A 21,586-nucleotide genomic window follows, 5' to 3' on the forward strand; every position below is an offset into this window, starting at 1 on the left:
TGCTTTTGACCTGCCTTGAACTATTTTCTAAATGAACCAGACAACAACAGGCTGATATAAGGACAGGGATGATGACTGCCTCCAAATGCTGTCACGGGAATCATAATGGCTTTGTTTTCCACAGGGGAGGGAAAAAAAGTTTGTGCCTCAAATTAGTAGGTCTGTCATGTTCCAAATTGTTTGCATTTCTAAAAATGGACATTGACATGTGAACAGTTATTATTTAATGCAAGACCCAAAAATCTGCCTCCTCAAGGCAACAACTGAGTAGTCAAGAGATTCTCATTAGACACCTGGATCTAAAGCTCTGTCTTCTGATACGGGAATGCAGTATAGCTCCTTTCCCTCCTCCCTCACCCCCCAAGAGCTCAGGCTGTTTCTGAGCCTCTGGGGCTGTGGTCAAAGTCCCTTCTTCAGAACCCTCAGCCCACAGTAAGATACCTGGAGACCTAATCAACGGGTTTTAGTTTCCAAACAAAATTTCTCTACTGCAGTGATTTTCGAAGTGTGGTCCCCAGACCTGCAGCATCAGTATCACCCCAGTATCAACCCAGAACGAGTTAGCAATTCAACCCACTGGGGTACCGTCCAAGGCCCAGTGAATCAGCATCTCTGGTGGGGCCCAGGGATCTGGGTTTTAACAGCCCTCCAGGGTACGCTGAGATGTGCTCAAATGGCTCAGATGAGTGAGCCTCTGGTGGGCCCATTGCTCCCTCCTCCTCACCCACACACAGTTATTCACTATACTCCACAATTTCTTAATTATCCCTCCACTCTATTTTCTTCTCTCCCTCCTTTACCCACCCGGGTTCAGGTTACTGTCCACCTGGATGACTGCGAGGGCCTCCCGGTGGGTGTCAGCAGTGTCCGTCCACTCTTTCCTAATTCAGTCTCTACTTGGAAACCAGAACTATCTTTTGAGAATACAAAATGGGCCATGCCAGTATCCATGCTAGGGCCCTGCAATGTCTTCTAATTTCCCCCTGTTCAAGTCACTAAAGGGTTTTTTAGTGACTACCTCCACCTCCTTGGGTCAGCTACAGCCTCCCCACCACCAATCCAACAAAGCACCAGGACTGAAAAAGAAGAGACACGTCTGTTCAGGTCTGTTCTGAAAGAGCTGCTTCCATCACACCCCAGTGGGAAAAAACTTAGGCATTACCCTCAGGCAGACAGACACAGGTTCAAACTACAGCACTAGCACTTAGCAGCCCTGTGACTTTAGGCAAGTGAGACATTCTTGCTCAGATACCCAAGTCCTTATCTCCACACGGGAATGAACCCTATGTTCATCGGGTTCATGAACCCAATGTTACCACTGGGTCATCGGAGAATTAAATGATAACATAGCACTCCGGTGCACAGTAGGGCAGTAACAAGCTATAGCTACCTCCTCCTGCTTGCCCAGCTGGTTAACAGGCTCAAGTCAACCAACTCGTTAACTTTTGATGCTACCTCAGGAAAGTTGAAAATAGCATTCTGTTCCCTAAAAGCTTAGTCATTCCCAAGACCCTGGGAACGGTTTGTCTTTCTGTTTATCTCTCCCTCAGAAGTTATGTTTTTTCCCTGCATTAATTTACTTCTGTTTTGCCATTTTCCCTAAGTAGCTTTCTGAGAAAAAGCAACATTTCCTGGAGGTCTTATCTGGGATGATTTCTGGGAGTAACATTTTCCGTCAGGCAACATATACTGGGAAATGCAAAGTAGTAATTCTTCAACAATGCGCTCATAGCACACCAGGCTCCCCCTCAACACACACATGCACACACACAAACACACACAACACCTATACACTGGAACTTAGACAGACTTGCAGGTCCACTCAACATGGACACACATGTGCACTGGGTCGTTGACAGACACCAGGACTCTCTGTGCCTTCACTGATTAATATCAAATCCGACAACACCTGTAACAAAAGAGCTAGAAAAAGCCATACGATACCTTTTGGTGACTTAAGTGTCGCCACTGCCCAGTCACCATCAGAACTTCCTAAAAAATAATAATCGAGAGATGCTGGTCTGTTTCAAGCTTCCCGGTTTTGCCTTGTCCTCACACCCAGGTGCTGCTGGAGGCCCCAGCTGGAACCTCCAAGGGGGGCAGGCCTCAGGGGACACAGGGAACAGGGCAAAAGACCAAATGTGCAAATCAAATAGTGTGAGCACCTCTTTCTGCAAGGCCTTGAAGCAGTTGCAAGACAAAGCCTTCAGAGGTTCAAAAGAAGCACCCCCCCACCCCACAAAAGGCCTAGATATTTTCAGCAATGCAAAGAGAGAGAATTCTTAGGCAGTGACTAGTCCTAAATCTCAACTATCTAAGAAGCAGAGAAAAATCTGAGTTACTTGAGGTGACTTTGGTTAATGACAACACTGTTGAAAATAGATAAATTTTGATCCTGTTTTACCATAATCCCCCTCCTGAAAAGGTGAGGAGATGCATTATTAGTGTCAAATTCAAGGTAGGGGCAGGCTCTGCTGACTGCAACTTTAAACGCTGGGAGGCAGCTGTGTTTGAAAAATGCTGTTGAATGAATGAATGCATTCAAGTTTCTCCAAGGTGTCACTTTTCCTAAGATACACCAATTACCGTAAAAGCTAAGCTGGTCATCTGAGAATCTATAATGCCTGGAATTTGGGTTATATATCAGTTTCTCCAAATTGAATTCCATTTCAGAGGTTCTGAATGTGCACTGAGGGACTCTCACATTATTAGCAGAACCCCACGGGGACCATTTTCATAAAGTAAAAGATGGCTATTGGTATGCACCCTATGCTTGTCCTTGGTAGGCTTTCTCTGTAATATTGGGTTTTACTCAAAGCAGGGCAAACCTGCCCACCTATCTTTGTAGCAGCTTCTGCTCATTGGCTGCAGGTCTGACCAATCAGTGTCTACCACCAGCTCCCCTTTTCTTTCTTCGGAATCTACCTGGAAAAATGAAGTTCTCAACATTGCTGCGTAGTTTCCAGAGATACATTAGGCTGCCAGCTGAGAGTAGACACAGGGAACAGTGTGTGATCTGGATGATTACAGGGCACAAATCTGGCCCCATTTAAACATTTCCGGTTGGCCTCTCAGGCATGCCAAAGGAGGCTCAAATTGCCACATTCCCCCTGCGGATATGAACTCTACACTCTCATCACTCACAGCAGAGGGGAAATTGGAGTGACAGAAAAAGAGTGACAAAGTTAAAATTAAGTGGGACCCGCCTGAGATGACTTCATGTTTCTTATTCCTCTGAGTCGACGTCATTGACATCTGGAAATAGTTATGTGACCCCAGATCTTCCTGTGTGGGTGGACACAAGCTTGACCATCACTGAGTCACTGACCTCAGAGAAGCCATTGCACCCCCCAAGTCAAATCCATTAGTTTGCCTTGAAGGCAGGAGCCATACTGTAGTCACCCCTGTTCCCACTGCTTAAGCCAGGTCTTAGCTCCAGCAAGGCAATGACAAGTTTTATTTCATGAATCGGTTGCTAATAAGGGCACTTAATCAGACAGCGTATAGGCTCTCAAAACATATAGTTAAGGTTTCACTGTGTACTTGGTGGCACCACTACACATTAGATACGTACTTTGGGGGTGACAAATTAAATTCTTATTTAAAAAGGGATGGGCCTAAGGCATTGAGAAGAAGGGGGCATGAGGGAAATTTCTGTGAGAGCAAAATATTTCTTACCCTTACTGGGATGCTGGTTACCCTAGGGTATGTATATTTCAGTAGTCACACTACTATAAAATTATGAAATCATGATCGGTGTACTTTCACTACATATAAATTATACTTCAACCAGAGTATACTTTAAATATGTTATATCTCAATTATATGCATCAGCATGGGAAAACTTTTGCCATCAAACAATGAAAAACAGTTAATACTTTACTAAGTCTTCCCTTACAAAAAGAGGAAAATGGACCTCTTCTATCTTGTTGTTGTTGTTGTTATGTCCTTTTGATGCCAGAAATTGCTGTCTTTCTACGAAATGACAGCATCATTTTTTTAAAAGAACATAGGATTCTGAATCAGGCAATCCTGAATATGACTCTCATCTCTGCCATCTAGTAAAAGCGTGACTCTGGGAAAGTTACTCAACTATACGGAGCCTCACCTTCCCAATTTGCAAAATGTTGATACTAATACAGAGGTGTATTGTTTGGGAGTTCAGTGGTTCTAGCTCCCTTTCTGCCACATCTTAAAATAAAAAGTAACTAGCAGAGGTCAGTACATGGTTGATGTCCTTATGCATCATTTAGGGTTTTCACACCAAACAGAAGAGTGATGAGAGAAGTTCTACCATGTTTTAGTGTGCTGTTGCTGTGGTTTTAAAAAGTGCTATTGGAAAAATGTAACAGGATTCCAGCAAAATAGTCCATCACCTGTCAAATCGTAAAAAAGAAAATATTTTCTTATTATAATTTTGAATTAAAAACAAAGGCCCCACAGCATTTATCAATCATGCTGGCTCATCCTGTCTCTCTCACCAGGTAACCAAAGTTGCACTGAAGCATCTAAAGGGCTCGTCCTCAGGTACCTTTGGTGGCCAAGGATTTAAACTCTCAGACACCTAGAGGAAAAACTGGACTTGGGGCCAATGGGAGAGAAATGGAAATGTGGGAACAATTTTCTGTTTGCAAAGCCCATTAGGAATGATAATTTAAACAAGGTAGTATTTCACCAGTTCTGGAGGCAGGATTCACCCCTCTCTGAACTACCAGGTGACACTTAGGGATATTTTGACGAACACCTCTGTCTTGTAAACACTAACTTATGAGGAACCACAAAGTAGGTCTTCACATTGGAACCACCCCTCACATGGGTGGCTCAGGCCAGAGAAGTCATGTGCTTCACTAAAATTTTGGTGACATTTTGGCTCAGTCTATCACAAGAAACACTTCTCAACTTCAATCTTGGGGGAAAACATTTCTAAAATATTTGAACCCACATTTCTGATCTAGTAAAGAGGTTTAACTGAGTGAAAAAGAATCTTCCTTTAAGAGACCGTAGACATCCATCTGGGCATGGGTCCTTGCTGTCCAGGAGAGAGAACAAAGAGGTGTGGGCTGCCTCTTTGCTGGCCCTCCGAAAAGTCGTATGCTGTTGGCTTACTTGCTTATCTACTTTATGAGATTCCTGAAGTGAGTTTGCTTTCATGCATGTCTTTGCCTTCCAACTGGAGTGAAAGATATGAATCTAACTACTTCCTTCAAAGTGCAATCCAGGCCATTGTATATTAATCAAGGTACCATTTCATCTTAGAGACTCAAAAAAATGTGAGAAACAAACAACTCTGGTCTAGAGATTTAAATATGTGGCAGAATTTACTAAGGATTGACTGTAGACCACATCAAGCACTTTCCATGCACTACATCATTAAATCTTTCCAACAAACAATTAGCTGTGTACTTTATTATCTCCATTCTACAGATGGGGAAACTGAGACTTCAGGAGGTTAAATAATTTCTTCAATTACTTGAAAATACCTGAACTAGATCTTAAACTCAGTCCTGATCAGTTGCAGAGGCCATGTGACATTCTGCCACCTAGCTGATCCTCTCGTGCACCTGATTTGATGTGGCGCCTATCACATGGTATTATTTACTGGTTTTACAAATATGTATTGGGATCACTTGTCCAGTTCCCCACATGGTGCTAGATGCTGGGGATACAGTGATGAGTGGGGAAGACCTGGTTTATGCCTCAGTGAGACCTACAGTAAAGGGACACCATATGAAATGTTTGTGGATTGAATAAACGGTTGACTGAATGAATGAATGAACTGAACAAATGACAAGTCAATCCCATTGCTCATTCTTGTACAGAGTCCAGTGAGGTTTAGCCTCTAACATTTCCCTAGGGTTTGGTAATCTTTTACCAATAACTGGCGGTGAAGCCCTTGGAAACAGAGATGACTCTGTAGTCACATGCTATGTATAAGCAGATGTTACATGCCCAAATCCCTGAACTGTAGAGAGAAAAGAGCTCTCTTTGAATGTAAATGAATGTAATTTCAACAAGCAAACAAAAAAATTAAATAAAAGGAACAACCAACAGTTACTTCCCTCTTCTCCCTAGGGTTCAAAGTGAATGAGTGCGACAATTTAAAGGCCCAAGGTATTCTAATAACTAGAATGAGTGGAAATTGCTAAATCTTCTAATTTAAAATTCAGAATGGAGGGAGCTTAGAGACCATATAATTCAGCTTCTTCATTTTTCAAATTAAGAAAGTTGCATCAGAGAGCACTGGCCTGCGAACCAAAGGGTCACTGGTTTGATTCCCAGTCAGGGAACATGCCTGGGTTGTGGGCCAGGTCCCCAGTGGAGGACACATAAGAGGCAACCACACATTGATGTTTCTCTCTCACTCTTTCTCCTGTCCCCTCTCTCTAATAAATAAAATAAAATAAAATAATAAATAAATTTGCGTCAGAGAGTTTCAGTGACCACCACAAACCTACCCGATGTTCTTGACATTAAAGCCACCAAGAGAAATTTACTTTTCGGAGGGTTTTTTTTTTTAATTTAATTTTTTTCAGAGGTATTTTTAAACTTGGTGGTTCACTCTAAAAGCTGTCCAAGCCTCAGTCTCCTCTTATTTAATGAATTGAAATTTGTATAAAATGAGTCTGGTTACTAGAGGTTGCTGAGTTTTTAACAGCAAGCCATTTATAAACAACTTCTCTCCTGGGTAGTAATGATTTCATTAATGAAATGCATTTCATCATTCACGCCACGGTCCCATTGTGACTTAATAAAGAACCCTTGAAAGAACATTCATTATAGGATTTGCATGTCATTTGTACAGGCAAACACTGGAGTCCTAGTAACCCATTGAGTTGGGCAGTCCCTCAGTCAGCTCCTCACTGGACCTCCACTCACTAGAGACTCACAAGACCATCTGTGACTCAGCTAAGGACTGTGGACTCCCAAAATAGTTAGAAAAAAAGGATGGAGTAGAAGAGGGTCATACCAACCGTATACAGGATTGGGGAGTGTTCCCCAAGTGAGATCCTTTACAGTTTCTAGAAGACATAGAGGTGCTGCTTCCTTCCTACTATGCTATTGTTGGATTCTTGTCAAAGACAAGTTCATTCATTAATTCAACATACATTTCAGGAGTTCTTCCTTTGTAGAAGAAAGGATTATTCAAAGAGTGTTAAATAAATTTTCATACTGCAAATTTAATTCCAAATTCACTGCAGACATTTGCTCTGCACTGAGGCCCTGCATAAATCCTGAACTCAGAAATCAAAGAGCTCTATGCTGATATCCATCCATTATTTACCCCAGGAGATATTGGACTTTGAGGGGGTGGGGATGAAAGACTGAGCCTAAATTGAACAAATGAATTTTTTAAGATAATGTGACCAGTTCAAACAGAAAAAGACATCTGGAGTGATTTTTTTTAGTGCCAAAAGAGGAATCAAATATAAGAGCAGACACTATTTATTACCTAAATGCAAGGCTCAGAAAGGGAGGCAGGCCACCAAATAGTGTATGAGGTTTCCACAGTTACATCGGCACAGATGCCCTGACTTTTTTCTCCTAGGCAACAGCACTCATCCCTTCCTAGTAAAGTCTATTTGAACATGCTTAAGATGCATATGCTATGCAAACACACAATATGGAACAGAGGAATCTCTGGTCATAGGGTGTAGATGAGGGTTGAATTGAATGTAGAAATTCAACATGAAATATAGAGAATTGGTGTGTCAGATCTTATGAAGCTTCAGATTTACAAAAGCCTGTGTTGGTCTGCACAACCCCTATCCTTGGTATCATAAATTTGGCGCAACCCCTCTTTGAATGGTTCCATCCAGAAGTCCTAGGAGATCTGGGAACATAAATTTCCAAAGATAGAGTTCTGGTTCAAATACTTACTAAGCTCCTAGTATGTGCCAGGCTCTTTGCTGGGCACCACCATGGTCGTTTTGTGAGTCTGGTGTTTGTGGACCATGGCAACCACAAGCATCATAGACACGTGACAGTGTCTGCACTTTGGTTTCTGGTGTGAGTGTATAACACCATTAGATATTTTAATACTGGCATCAGTCAGCTAGTGTCTCTCATTGCATTTCTAATGAGGGGCTTGGCAGTGGGGATAGAAAAGAAAATAAGACGCTGACAATAAAAGCAAGCACATAGTCTTGTGTTTGCCCAAAGTCTGACTTAGCTGTGGCTGTTGCTTTCATCCAGTAGAAGTCTGCTGAGCACATTCTTGAGGGTCCTGGGTCACTGACAGACTTCCTCATGTACAAGTGAGGGGAAAAAACTGAAGGAGCACTAGGGCTGTGGGCGGGGGTGGGGTGGGGTGGGTAGTGGCAGGAACATAGGCTCCAGAATAGTAAAAATACAGAGTCAAGTCTCAGCTCTGTAGCCCTCTGGCTGCTTGCTTTGGGGCAATTTAAAGTAACCTCCTTGGGTCTTAGTTTCCTAATCTGAAAATTGGGACAATAATTGTGCCTTCATCTTTGGATCACTGTGAGAATGAAACAGTGTATAAAATGCCTAATGCAAGGTCTTACGCTTGATAAGAGCTCAGTTAGTAGTAGCTCCAGGATGCTTACCCCAGTAAATATTTATATCTTGAAAAGCAGAAGCTTCCTGGGATAGGGATGTTATACTTCTCAGAGATAGGATGACTGTGTGGATAATAAATGCTACCCACTAAAGGAGAAGGTATTTAGATACCCAATGTCCCAGATTCTGTCTAGATTCCCTGAGGGTTCACCAGGGCAGATGGTAGATGATGGAGAAGCTGCAGTGTCAGTGGGACCAAACGAGTGTATAGACCCTCCTCCCCAGGAAATAGTCCCAACATGTCCCCTTGCCCACCCATCTTGCCCCACACAGCAAGGTAGGTCTTGACCTGGTCCTTGGTAAACTGTATCCCAGGTAGACATACCCAGAATGTATAGATAGGCAGAATGCCAGATAGATAGATAGATAGATTTTTTTAAAAAGACAGAAAAAGAAATGAAGAGACAGATTTCGAGAGATAGATGAAGAAAGAGAGAAATTAGAAAGACAGAAAAAAAGCACAACAAAGTTGGAGAGAGAGATCTGAAAAGAACAGAAAAGTAGGGGAGGGAGAGGAGAGACAAAGTGGCACTTACCGACAGCCTTCAAGGAGGCATACTTGTTGAGCTCTTTGCCAGGAGGCTGCTGTTCATAGGGGTTGGAGATCTGGCCCAGGTTGGGGTAAGAATGTGGATGGCCCATCTGCTGCAGCAAAGGGGAGGTGGGCACTGCGTTGTTCATCTGGGTAGCATCTGGAAATGAAGAAACAGAGGAAGTGGTCACAGGCAGTGCAGATCCTTCTGCCCATGTCTACCACATCGCCATAGTCATTGAGACAAAAACACAAGACCCTTTGGAGATGTGAGAGAAACAACAGCAGAGGATATGCAGACACCTCAGGATTAATCATTGTAGGAACTATTTGTTATCAAAACAATATATGAATAAAAACGTAAGCAACTTCAGTAATAGCCAAGGAGATGCAAGTCAAGACAAACATGAGAATCTATTCCTTTGCCCAGAGATTGGCAAAAATTAAAAAGATTGAAAGACATCAACACTGGCAAAGATATTGGGCAGCCCCATAAACTGATGGTGGATGTGTGATTTGCTGTATTTGCAGAAGGGAACCTGGGAGTGGGTGTTGAAATTTAAAGTGTATGTGTATGTTTTTTTTAATATATTTTATTGATTATACCATTACAGTTGTTCTATTCCCCCCTTCATTCCCCTCCACCCGCACACTCCCTCCACCTCCATTCTCCCCCCCCTAGTTTATAACCACGTGTCCCAAGTTCTTTAGATTCTATATTTCCCCCACTATTCTCGCCCTCCCCCCATCTATTCTCTACCTACCATCTATGCTATTTTCTGTGCCTTCTCCCCCCTTCTCCTCCTCCCACTCCCCTGTTGCCAACCCTCCATGTGTTCTTCATTTCTATGGTTCCACTCCTGATCTAGCTGTCCTCTTGGTTTGCTTTTGTTTTAGGTGTGGTTGTTAATAACTGTGAGTTTGCTGTCCTTTCACTGTTCATATTTTTCATCTTCTTTTTCTTATATAAGTCCCTTTAGCATTTCATATAATAAGGGCTTGGTGATGATGAACTCCTTGAACTTGACCTTATCTGAGAAGCACTTTATCTGTCCTTCCATTCTAAATGAAAGTTTTGCTGGATAAAGCAATCTTGGCTGTAGGTCTTTGGATTTCATGACTTGGAATACTTCTTTCCAGCCCCTTCTTGCCTGTAAGGTCTCTTTTGAGAAATCCGCTGACAGTCTGATGGGTACTCCTTTGTAGGTGACTGTCCCCTTATCCCTTGCTGCTTCTAGGATTCTCTCCTTCATTTTAGTCTTGGCTAATGTAATTATGATGTGCCTTGGTGTGTTCCTTCTTGGGTCCAACTTCTTTGGCACTCTCTGAGCTTCCTGGACTTCCTGGAAGTCTATTTCCTTTGCCAGACTGGGGAAATTCTCCTTTATTATTTGTTCAAATAAGTTTTCCACTCGTGGATGTTTCTTTCCCCCTTCTGGTACCCCTATAATTCGGATGTTGGAACGTTTTAAGATGTCCTGGAGGTTCCTAAGCCTCTCCTCATTTTTTTGAATTCTCATTTCTTCATTCCTTTCTGGTGGGATGTTTTGTTCTTCCTTCTGGTCCATTCCATTGATTTGAGTCCTAGTTTCCTTTCCATCACTATTGGTTTCCTGTGCATCTCCCTTCATTTCAATTAGTTTAGCCTTCATATGTTCCTCTAATTTGTGACTATGTTCCTCTAATTTGTGACTATAATCTACCAGTTCTGTGAGCATCCTGATAAATAGTGTCTTGAACTGTGCTTCTGAGAGGCTGGCAATTTCTCGGTTGCTTAGAGTTATTGGCTCTGGGACTTTGAGTTCTTCTTGCACCATCTTTTGGGCTGTTCGTGCCTGTTCCATAGCAGGATCAGAGCCCTAAAGTGTTCACTAGAACAGGGCAACTAAGTCGCTGGGTTGTGACGTTTATGTGGGGGCGGGGTCAAAGAGGAACAATGGCTTCCTGTCTGCCGTCTGCCGCCTGCCCGCCGTGGCCCCCGGCGCCACAGCCACCACCGTCACCAGGTCCACGTGTTTCGTTCCACTGCATGTGAGTGTGCCACCGCCATCAGCCCTCCACCACTGGGTCCGCCCCCTGGGGCCTGTGTGGTCCGTCTCACTGTGCGCGAATATGCAACCACGGTCAGTCTGCCCCACACCCCGACTGGTTCCGGGCTGCCTGCGCGCCTAGGTCGAGGGATCTGTCCTGCCCGACCCTGCTCCGCTGCTGGCTCCGCCTCTCTTACCGTCCGGCTGAACGGTTTGTAGTAGTCGGACTTCCGTACAATTCCGTATTCTGGTCTTTGGGTGTGTCCTAGTTCTCCAAACCTTTGTTGTGTTCAAACTTGGTTGTGGGAGAAGGCACAGTGTTTCTACCTATGCCTCCATCTTGGCGGAAGTCTAAAGTGCATGTGTATGTTGACCAACTAATACCATTCTAGGGACTGAGCATTCAGAAATATAAGCACATAATATAAGGATACTTGTTCAGAAATGTTCTGTGCACCATTGTTTGTAAAGTGAAAAAACACACAGAGAAATAACCTGAACTCCTATTAGTATGGGAATTTTTTTTAATTTTAATATCCATTTATTTTATTTTACTACTTTTGATCTTGTTCATTCTCTTATTCTCCTTCATTGTTTCATTTTAAATTATGTAATAATCGTCATATACCAAATATACATACACATATATGTAAGTTATTAACCCATTGTCCAACTTAGGAACTAGAACATAATCCACGCTCACAAAATTCTTAAATAAATTATTGTATATCCACATTGTGCATATAGCATATACATGCATATTGTTGTACATATAGCATATACATGCATATGATGAAATATCATTCATTCATTAGAAAAAATGAGTTGAAGATCTGTTAACTCTATTCATGTCAAATTGGATAGCTTCTTATGGTTTTATGTTGTTAAAAGGAAGAAAGAAAATGTCAAAGCAAAGAAAATAGTATAGCATTTTGGTTAAATAAAAGAAAATTTATGCATATTTTTGTGTGCTATGGTTTGCAAAGACAGAAAACATATGTCAAGACACAAAAACTGAATACTGGCTACTTTTGGAAAATGAGATTTGTGGGGAGAGAGTTTCAAGAAGGTTTCTCCGAGAAAGTGTTCTTTGAGTTGAGATCAGGTGATACGGATGTCAGTTAAGTGTGGTAGGAAGTAGAAGGTGCTGGGGAGGCTATTGCAGGCAGAGGAAACAGCATGGACAGGATCCATGAGGAGCTGGAGAAAACACTTCATTCTCAGATACTGAAAAAACTCTCCCTGACCTTTAGCCAGGCATGGCTGGAGGGCAGAATGTGAGGGAGATAGGACAAGCTGAGGCTAGAGAGGCTGGCAGGCCCCAGTAGATCCTGGTAAGGGTTTCCATCTTCGCCCTGATAGCAATAGGATGGAAGCAGGAGTAAAATGGGAGACAGGGGTCAAGGTGACATAATCATAGCTCTATCTCAGGCAGGAAATGTGGATTCTTTCCAACTTCATGAAGCACATGTGCAAATCCCAATAAACGGCACTACCAGCTGGTGGTGCCTTGAACGATTCCCAGCACATGTGCCCATTTCCTAGTTTCTGGGAACAGCTCATAGCTGCTCCTAGTATCCAGAGAATCACTCTCTAGGCAGATAGGAGCCACCACCCAAGGCTTAGTTTGCTTAATGCACCTCACCCTCAGCACCTGGGGTGGTTAGCAGCAAATGGATGGCCGACACTAAGGTAAGAAGACCAGCCCTTTGCCTCAAGGTGGGTATGAATTATGCAGCAATGGATATCACAGAGCTCCCAAGGATTGGGACAAGTGTAGAGCAGGAGTTGGCAACTTTTTCTGTAAATGGCCAGATTGTAAATAGTGTAGGCTTTGCCATCCAGTTACAACAGTCTCTGTTGTAACTACTCAACTCTGCCCTTGTAGTAAGAAAGCAGCAGAATAAACATTATGTAAATAATGGGTGTGGCTGATGCCAATAAAACTTAATTTAGAAACTTAGGTGGTGGTTGGATTTGGTGCAAGGGCTATGGTTTGACAGCCTCAGTCTAGACTTTATCTGAGACTGAGGTCCTTAAGTGTGGCTCCTTTATCCTTAAGGTTTTGTTTTCCTCACAACCTTAGAGGTGTGCATGTATGTGTTTGTGTGTTTTACCTGAAGGGCACTCCCTCAAGTCTCTTGCCCTAAACCTCTCTCTTAAGTGCTGCTTCTAAACAATTGAACCCATGACATGCATGGATTAGCTGGGATTTAGAAAGCAATAAACATAAATGAAAAGAAGTAGGGATTCCACAGCTGAGGCACAGAGATAAGGAGAGTATTTTTATTACTGCACATGCATGGGCCATCACACAAGGCCAATTGTCTAATGGAAAGGTCATCAAACATAAGCCAAGCACTCAGCCTGTGGCCAGCATCTCAGAAGGCAGGCATAGCATTCTCCCACAATAGCTTTTTGGCTAAGACTCAGCAGGGGCATGGGAGCCTGAATATTAATGAAGTAATGGTGGAAAAGGAATTGTATAAGGCACAGCTTTCACTGTACCAGGGTCCCCAGGATACTGTGACATTTCCTTTCCAGAGCAACCTGCCAGAGAGGTCTGTCTGCGTCCTTTGGGCATGTCAGGCCAGACATATTTTGTGTCCAAATGTTGGTCCATTTGGAAGTGGCTTACTGTAAGTTCTCATTGTTTTCTGTCCTGTGCTTTTTCTCATGATATACATTTTCTAGTGGACAGCTACTGTTTTTGTGTGTTCAGAACCACCACTTCCTTTGGCCCACTGCTTCATTCCCATTTGAGTCATGAGACAAGCTGCCAATCATGGTAACTGCCTTAGTTTGGGTTTCCCCAAAAGAAGTCACTGAGATAAGGACTCAAGTGCAAGCAAGCATAAATGGAAGGTGATCTCAGGAAATACTAGTAAAGGGGTAGGCGAAGGGAAACAGGAAAGAAAAAGCAGCACATAAGGAGTGCAGTGCCAACCAAGAGGCAACTGTGGTGAACTGAAGTTTAATCCCACTCTGAATTCTAGTATGTTGGTGTGGAATGCATGTCTCAGAATTCTGTCACTGCAGGGCAAAGGAGCACCTTACTATTTATACTCTAACTCCTATTAGTCATTGGTTGAGGGCTGGGAGAGAGTAACTCCTCAGCACTTGCAACCTGCCATGGTCATGGGCAAAGTGAGCTAGCCGTTGGAAATCAGGGCAATACCTCACCCTTTTGGCCACAGAAGTGAGCACGTGGCCCAAATCAGGCCAATCACGATACCTCCTTCTTCTCAGTGATTGAGCCAGAAGTGAGTGCATGATCTAGGCTGGGCCAGAGTTCTTCCCTGAATTTTTCCGTTTGGAACCTTTGATGTCCGGGAGCTAGGAGGCCATGAAGTCAAGTGAGTTTGAATCTGTCACATGGAAAAAACCTTTTTACATTGTGAAGAAATAGGGGCAATGGAAGAGAAGCAGAGTAGACAGGGAAGCCCCTTTCTAAATAAGCTGGTATGCTTTGGGATTGCTGTCACTTGCAAGGTAGACTTCTGACCAGTTGATTGTTACCTGGAACTGATCAGAAGGGCTATAAGGCAAGGCCAGAGGGGCTATACCCCTGGGGCTATAAGGCAAGACCAGAGGATTGTGTCAGATGGAAAAGGCATTATCCCTGGGTTTTCCACAGAGCTTCAGCAGATACATCAAACAGCAAATTTCTTCAGCGGTGCATAAAGAATGCTCAAGGATATTCATAAGCTAATTAACTAATGTCTTAATGGTAGGTCTTCCCCTTTTTTTCTGGAAATAGATCCCAAACACTAGCTTGTCTAGTTACAGAGTTGACACCTCCTCAGCCCATTAGCCAGTGGGAGTTTCTTCTCCCCTCTTTGCTCCCTCGGTCCCAGACCCCACCCACCAGGCTCAAATCCTACTTCCAGGTGGGTCAGAAGAAATGCTAAACACTTCATTAAAAAAATCTGTAGAAATATTCCTCACCACGTGGGACAGGCTTTTATATTATTGAACAGAATATTTAATATTGCATTACAAAGTATTTGCTTTTGAATGATTCTCCCAAGTCTTGAGCTACCTCAAGGGCATGACAAAGATGGCCGACAACACGATCCCTCACAAAGGAAGAGACGAGGCTGCCCCAAAGTCCCTGCTTTCACATTCAGAACCACAGGAAGCAAATTTCTGGCAGTTTTAGATAGTCATTTTGCACTAGCTTCCAGGCATTGAATATTCAGAAATATTGAAAGTAGTCTCAGGGCAGCAATCAAGAATTATTAAACAGACATTTGTGACTGGGTCTTTTAAATGCTATTTTCATTTTACTGAACAGGAAAATGGGCCAGACCTCTCAACTCAGTTTCTCAGTGAGTTTTCCACAAATATGTCCAGCTAAGGAGGAGAAACCAAAGTGTAGATGGGAAGTAAGCCCATGTTGGCATCCAAGAAAATAGAACAATAGAGTGAGTGAAGAGTGGATAAGATCAGGGTTATAATCTGCAAATCCTGCCCTTGCCAATTGAAATAGAGAGATAGGAATGTATACCTATTCTTTTGCGTAGTCATGACCATGAAGGGAATCCAGCAGGACCCAACAGTGTCTTGTCCTCAGCAGTATCACTTTTCCTCTAGACACACTTTGGGCTCGCCTCACCTCTTTAGAAAGGTATTTCCTACCCAATGCCACAAGGCTTTTCCTGCCACATTATAATTTTGCAACTCATTCTGAGGCTTAAAAATAATTAAGAAGTTGATGTTCTGTGATGCTGCCTTCTGTCAAGACCCCCTGTCAGCAAACAAAAAGTTGGTGGCATCCCTGTGCTCTGCTTCCTGAGAGAAAAGAGGGGCCTCATGTATTTAATGATCCTTTTTTGTTTTCCCAAAGAATAATTCAGTTTACTCTAATTGGAAGTATCTGGCAGACTTACACCAAGGTAACCACCATGTAAGTGTCATTATGCTGTGGTACATCTTAGTCACCAGAGGAATGGAAAAAATGCAATTCAGATAGGGTCAGTTAAGGCGAAAATGATCAATTACAAACACTGGGATGGTGCTCCGGGGTTTTCAGTGCAGAGGAGACAAATAACTATCGAACACTTGACCGATTTGGCTCATCTTGGAAGAAAGACAACAATCATGTCTTTCAAGACATATCACAAGGAAGAATAACACAGAAAGTAATGACATAGTGAGATATTATTGTTTTGTGGAGCATATATTTTGTGTCAATCACTTGATAGAGAATTTCTTTGTATCTGTAAGTATGTTTCATTTACTCATTTATTTTGTTTTAGATTCCACATATAAATAAAATCATATGGTATTTGTTCTTCTCTGTCTGGCTTATTTCACTCAGCATGATGTCCTTTAGGTCCATCCATATTGTTGCAAATGGTAAGAGTTCACTCATTTTTATTGCTGAGTAATATTCCATCACATANTTCAAGACATATCACAAGGAAGAATAACACAGAAAGTAATGACATAGTGAGATATTATTGTTTTGTGGAGCATATATTTTGTGTCAATCACTTGATAGAGAATTTCTTTGTATCTGTAAGTATGTTTCATTTACTCATTTATTTTGTTTTAGATTCCACATATAAATAAAATCATATGGTATCTGTCCTTCTCTGTCTGGCTTATTTCACTTAGCATGATGTCCTCTAGGTCCATCCGTGTTGTTGCAAATGGTAAGATTTCACTCAGTTTTATTGCTGAGTAATATTCCATCACATATGTCAACTAATGGTCAATGGTGCCAATTCAACATCAATAGGAATCCCCCATTTGGGATGCTGTAAAGAAGAAAACTTTATTCATTGCAAAGCAGCTCAGTTGTGACACAGCATGGCTGTGAAAACAGCACAACTGTTTGGTGGCCTTAGGTCCAGACCCCTTTACATCTAGATAGTTAGTTATGTTCTCCATGCTGCTCTGCTTTGCTCTGGTAAGAAATCTCCTGTGTTTCAGCTCAGTCAGGGAGACACGGGTCTTTGGTAGAAAGGGAAAGTGTGCTGCCATAGACAGAGAAAAACTGGCTTATATGGACAGAAGTCCCTGCCCCTGGTCCCTGATTGGTTCACCCTCATGCAAATAAGGACTCCAAATCCTCACAGTTTCATTGGTCCAAAAGTCGCTGTCTCGACTGGTCAGATAAAACCACTCTAATTGTTCTGAGCTGCACAGCTCTGATTGAATGGGGAGAGCCTCAGTCCTATTGGTTGAAATAGGATTCCAGGAACTCCTTTAAAAGTGTGGTGCACATGGGAGAAAGACAGTGCAGGCAGGCAGTTCAGTACAGAGGCAGGCAGTTCCCTGCTCAGGCAGGTAGTTCAGTGTGGCTTCTCTGTGAAGTGCAGCTTGCATGAGAAGCCTCTGTGCATAAAGAGCTGCTAGGCTTTGTCTTTAAAAATTTGAGCCCAGTTAGCCACCAGGAGCCCTTCTTAGTAGGTGTCTTTTTTTCTGTCACAGTTAACATACATATGTATTGATTCCACATCTTCTTTATCTACTGTCTGTTGATGGGCACTTGAGTTGCTTCCATATTTTGGCTATTGTAAATAATGCTGCAATGAACAGAGAGGTGCATGTATCTTCTCAAGTTAGTGTTTTGAATTGCTTTGGATAAACATCCAGAAGTGAAATTGCTGGGTTTTACAGTAGTTTTATTTTTAATTTTTTGAGGAAACTCCATATAGTTTGATGGTTGCCAGATTTGGTGGTTGGGGTGGGAGAATGGGTGAAATGGAGAAGGGATTAAGATTTACAGATTTCCAGACATAAAAATAGTCATGGGGATATAAAGTACAGCATAGAAAAGATAATCAATAATATTGTAATAACTACATATGGTATCAAGTGGCTACTAGATTTATTGGGGTGATCACTTCATAAGTTATATAAATGTCTCATCACTGTTGTATGCCTGAAACTTATATAATGTTGTNTTGAGGAAACTCCATATAGTTTGATGGTTGCCAGATTTGGTGGTTGGGGTGGGAGAATGGGTGAAATGGAGAAGGGATTAAGATTTACAGATTTCCAGACATAAAAATAGTCATGGGGATATAAAGCACAGCATAGAAAAGATAATCAATAATATTGTAATAACTACATATGGTATCAAGTGGCTACTAGATTTATTGGGGTGATCACTTCATAAGTTATATAAGTGTCTCATCACTGTTGTATGCCTGAAACTAATATAATGTTGTATGCCAACTAAAATTATTTTTTAATTTAAAAATAAATAAATAATTTTATAAAAGAACTTCTTATGCATTATCTCCCCATATCAACCCTATGAGATAGTGATATAGGGGCAATATCTTTTATGAAAAAGGATATGTTTAATTTACTTTATAAATTAAAATGGTTATACTACTGATATGAAATAAGCAAAGGTCAAATAAAGTCATGAACCTTCAATTTACTCCCCAAACAGAACCAAAACTATTTATACTTGACTAAAATAACTCCATGAGAGCAAAGTAGATAGACATTTCTTAATGGGAGAAAATGACAAGGTAGGTTAGATTCATATAACAAACAATACATGCTCCATAAAGTCTCAGGAATACCCAAATGTGTTTTGGTTTGGATATGAAAGAAAGGACCGCCTCTAGCTGGTGTGGATAAGCAAGTCAATGAGGTGTGTAGCAAACGAAAACTGTCACCAAAGACAACTCAACAGCAGACCATTCTGAATACAGCCCATCAAGGTCAAAATCTGCAACTGTGACTCGCAAGACCAGCAGGGGTGCTGAGAGTGTTCTCTCCGGCAATGTAAAGTGAGGCAACACCATGGGAGGGAAAGGAGCCAGTGGGTGAAGAGTGCCTGTTCTTCAGCTTTGCTGTTTCAGATGCATTGCTAATGCCAGACCCCTCTCTGCCCTTGACACACTATTGTCACCCCTAAGCTGGGCTCTCTTCTTTTGGTTCTTTTCTTCCTACAAAACCTTTTAGCCTTTCTGATTTATGGGGAAACCCTTTAAGTAAACATTTTACTAGACAGTACAAGAAAAAAAAAAGGACCAAAAAGCAGGACTTCAGGTAATTTAGGGAAGCAGTAACTTAGGGAGATGCCAGAGTGAAAGAGTCAAAGTATTTGAAACCAAAAGCAAACCCATCACCACCTTCCTCTAAGAGCTGAGATGTGGCAGGTGAGGCTTAATTACAGCTGAACACAAGTCACAAGTTGGAGAAGTTAAGACAATTTACAAATAAAAATCTCAAATTAACCCTGAATAATAGGCTTCTGAGGCCCTTCTTAAAGCAATGAATCTGCTCAACTTCAAACAAAGGAGTTCAAGATGCCTCGTTCTGCCAGGGAAATAAGGCACTTCCCCAGGCAGTGTGTCAAGGGTATTCATAATCTGAGAGTGTAGCAAGAGTGCCTCTGCCAAATTTGGTAGGGGGAGAGGATAGTACTATGGATTGGGGACTCAAGACTTGGAAAATTTTAGCTTAAGGTAAAAAGTTGTAAGTCTATTAAGTAATGTGTATGTTAAAGCTTTTGTTTCAGAAACTACAGATAAGGCCCATCCTGGCTCCTAGGAAACAGCTGGCCTCCTGGGGCACTGCTAGAGATTACTACCTGGGGACAACTGGAGGCATCTGGGCCTTTGTGTTCAGGGAGAGCAGACAACCACTGTCCCCTGAGAACAGCTAACTGCCCCAAAACAGGAATGCTGCAGCTTCGCTCACCTAATCCTCCCTGAATTTCAAAGCCCTCACCACACCTTGTTTATTCCCCTCCCCCACCTTATAAAAGGTCTAGCCTGGAAAGAAAAGAGAAGATGGTCTGTTAGGATATGAACCCACCACCTTCTCAGATCCCCAGCCATCTGAATAAAGCTCCCATAAAAGACTCAATCTCTGTTGCTTATTGGGTTTGGTAGTGACAGGCAGCGTGAATGCCAGTGTCTTTTCCAGTTAAACTATGTCTGGTTCAGGGACGATGCTAGTCAGAGAAGCTTGAGGTAAGAACAGATGATAAATTTAAAAAACTGAGTCTTCTACTGATAGCCATCTGATACAAAGGAAGAGTACATGCAACAAAGAGTTAAGGTGTCCTCAAAGCTTCTGCCCATGAATAAGAATCTGAAACTAAAAAGGACAAGGTACATTACCCTCAAGCATATTTCATATAAATCAGTTCACCAAAAAAAAAATGCCTTCCAGGTATAGACATACTATTTATGCCACAGTATATACAAATATAGAAGTATCGTTCAATTTATTGCTAGAATGTTTAGTTGTTATAAAATCAGTCAGGATAAATATATTAAAAGGGGAAGGGGCATGGAAGGCAGCCAGAAGAGTAATCTTCAAGTTTCCTAAAGTGCCAGGATAATTTTATACTATATTTTAACCTTCCCAAAAAGTGAAATAGCTAAGATGGGCAAGGAAAAAATTCAAAGACAGAGAGGTATAAGCCATAATGAGGTATGCAAACACATTAATGGGAAAATACTTCATCTTGCTTTAACTAAATTTTAATATTTCCATTAAAAAATCTAGGTTAGCCAACACCAAGCTGGATAACATAATGAAAGAAAACTAACCCTTAAATAGCTAAGGATGTCCAGCTGCATCCATGGCTACTTGGACAAAGTTAAAATGGAAATGAGCTCCACTAAAGAAGTCTGTGCCAGGGTACCCTGTCTAGTTTCTCCCTGACTTGGCCTACAGCACAGTTAAGTTTTGCAGAAACTTTGCTATTGTTTGCTATCTTCTGGACATAAAGCTTCTAGCTACTTCTGACCTAATAATTATAAAGAAACCTAATATGTTCATAACCTTTTTGGCCTTAGCCCCCAGGGGAATATATTAGGTTCTTGGCTAACCCTCATGTAAAATCTCAAAGAGTTTCCTGGGTCGAAATTAGAAGCATAGCTCTCCTCTAACACTTCTGGGCAGCCAGGCCGAGAAACAGTGGCCAAGGGAGGTTAGCCTTGCCATTCAATGGAGATGGCACCAGACGTGGAAGTCAGCTACAGCTTTAAGATAGATTTGGGTGTGTGTCTGGGGTAGGGGGAGATAATCTAGCTCACTGAGGGAGGAAAGTATAGCTCCACACTGGACAATTTTTTATGCGCATAAACCTTGAAACACGATTGAAAATGAGAAAATTCCCCAATAAGAATTTTCTCCTGACTGTTGGGGCTCAGTGTGCTGGGCACAGTCCCACAAACAGAAAGGTTGCTGCTTTGATCCCCAGTCAGAGACATTCCTGGGTTACAGGACAGGTTCCCAGTTGGGGCTGTGCAACAGACAACCAACTGATGTTTCTCTTCCCCTCTTTCTCCTCCCTTCCCTTCTCTCTAAAAATAAATAAATAAATTCTTCAAAACAGAAAAAAATCTGACTTCTCTAGTTCACACACTGGGATAGCCAGGGGCACAGAAACCAAGAGCCAGCTCTTATTTTCCTGATCCTGGAGGCTACACTGTCCCCATAGGGTCCACTTCCTAAA

General features: G+C 42.1%; 1 protein-coding gene across 1 annotated transcript in view; it reads right to left on the bottom strand.

Moving 5' to 3' along the window:
- The window catches only part of SHISA9 (shisa family member 9), a 298,738-nt gene that overhangs the window by 18,576 nt on the left and 258,576 nt on the right, over nucleotides 1-21,586 (bottom strand). Inside the window, exon 3 of the mRNA XM_037069019.1 lies at nucleotides 9,114-9,269. Coding sequence (XP_036924914.1) covers nucleotides 9,114-9,269 — 156 coding nt within the window. The remainder of the gene's footprint in view (nucleotides 1-9,113; nucleotides 9,270-21,586) is intronic.

The sequence above is a fragment of the Sturnira hondurensis genome, unplaced genomic scaffold (assembly GCF_014824575.4).
Source record: "Sturnira hondurensis isolate 20B ecotype Veracruz unplaced genomic scaffold, ASM1482457v3 Scaffold0018337, whole genome shotgun sequence".
Classification (NCBI taxonomy): Eukaryota; Metazoa; Chordata; class Mammalia; order Chiroptera; family Phyllostomidae; genus Sturnira; species Sturnira hondurensis.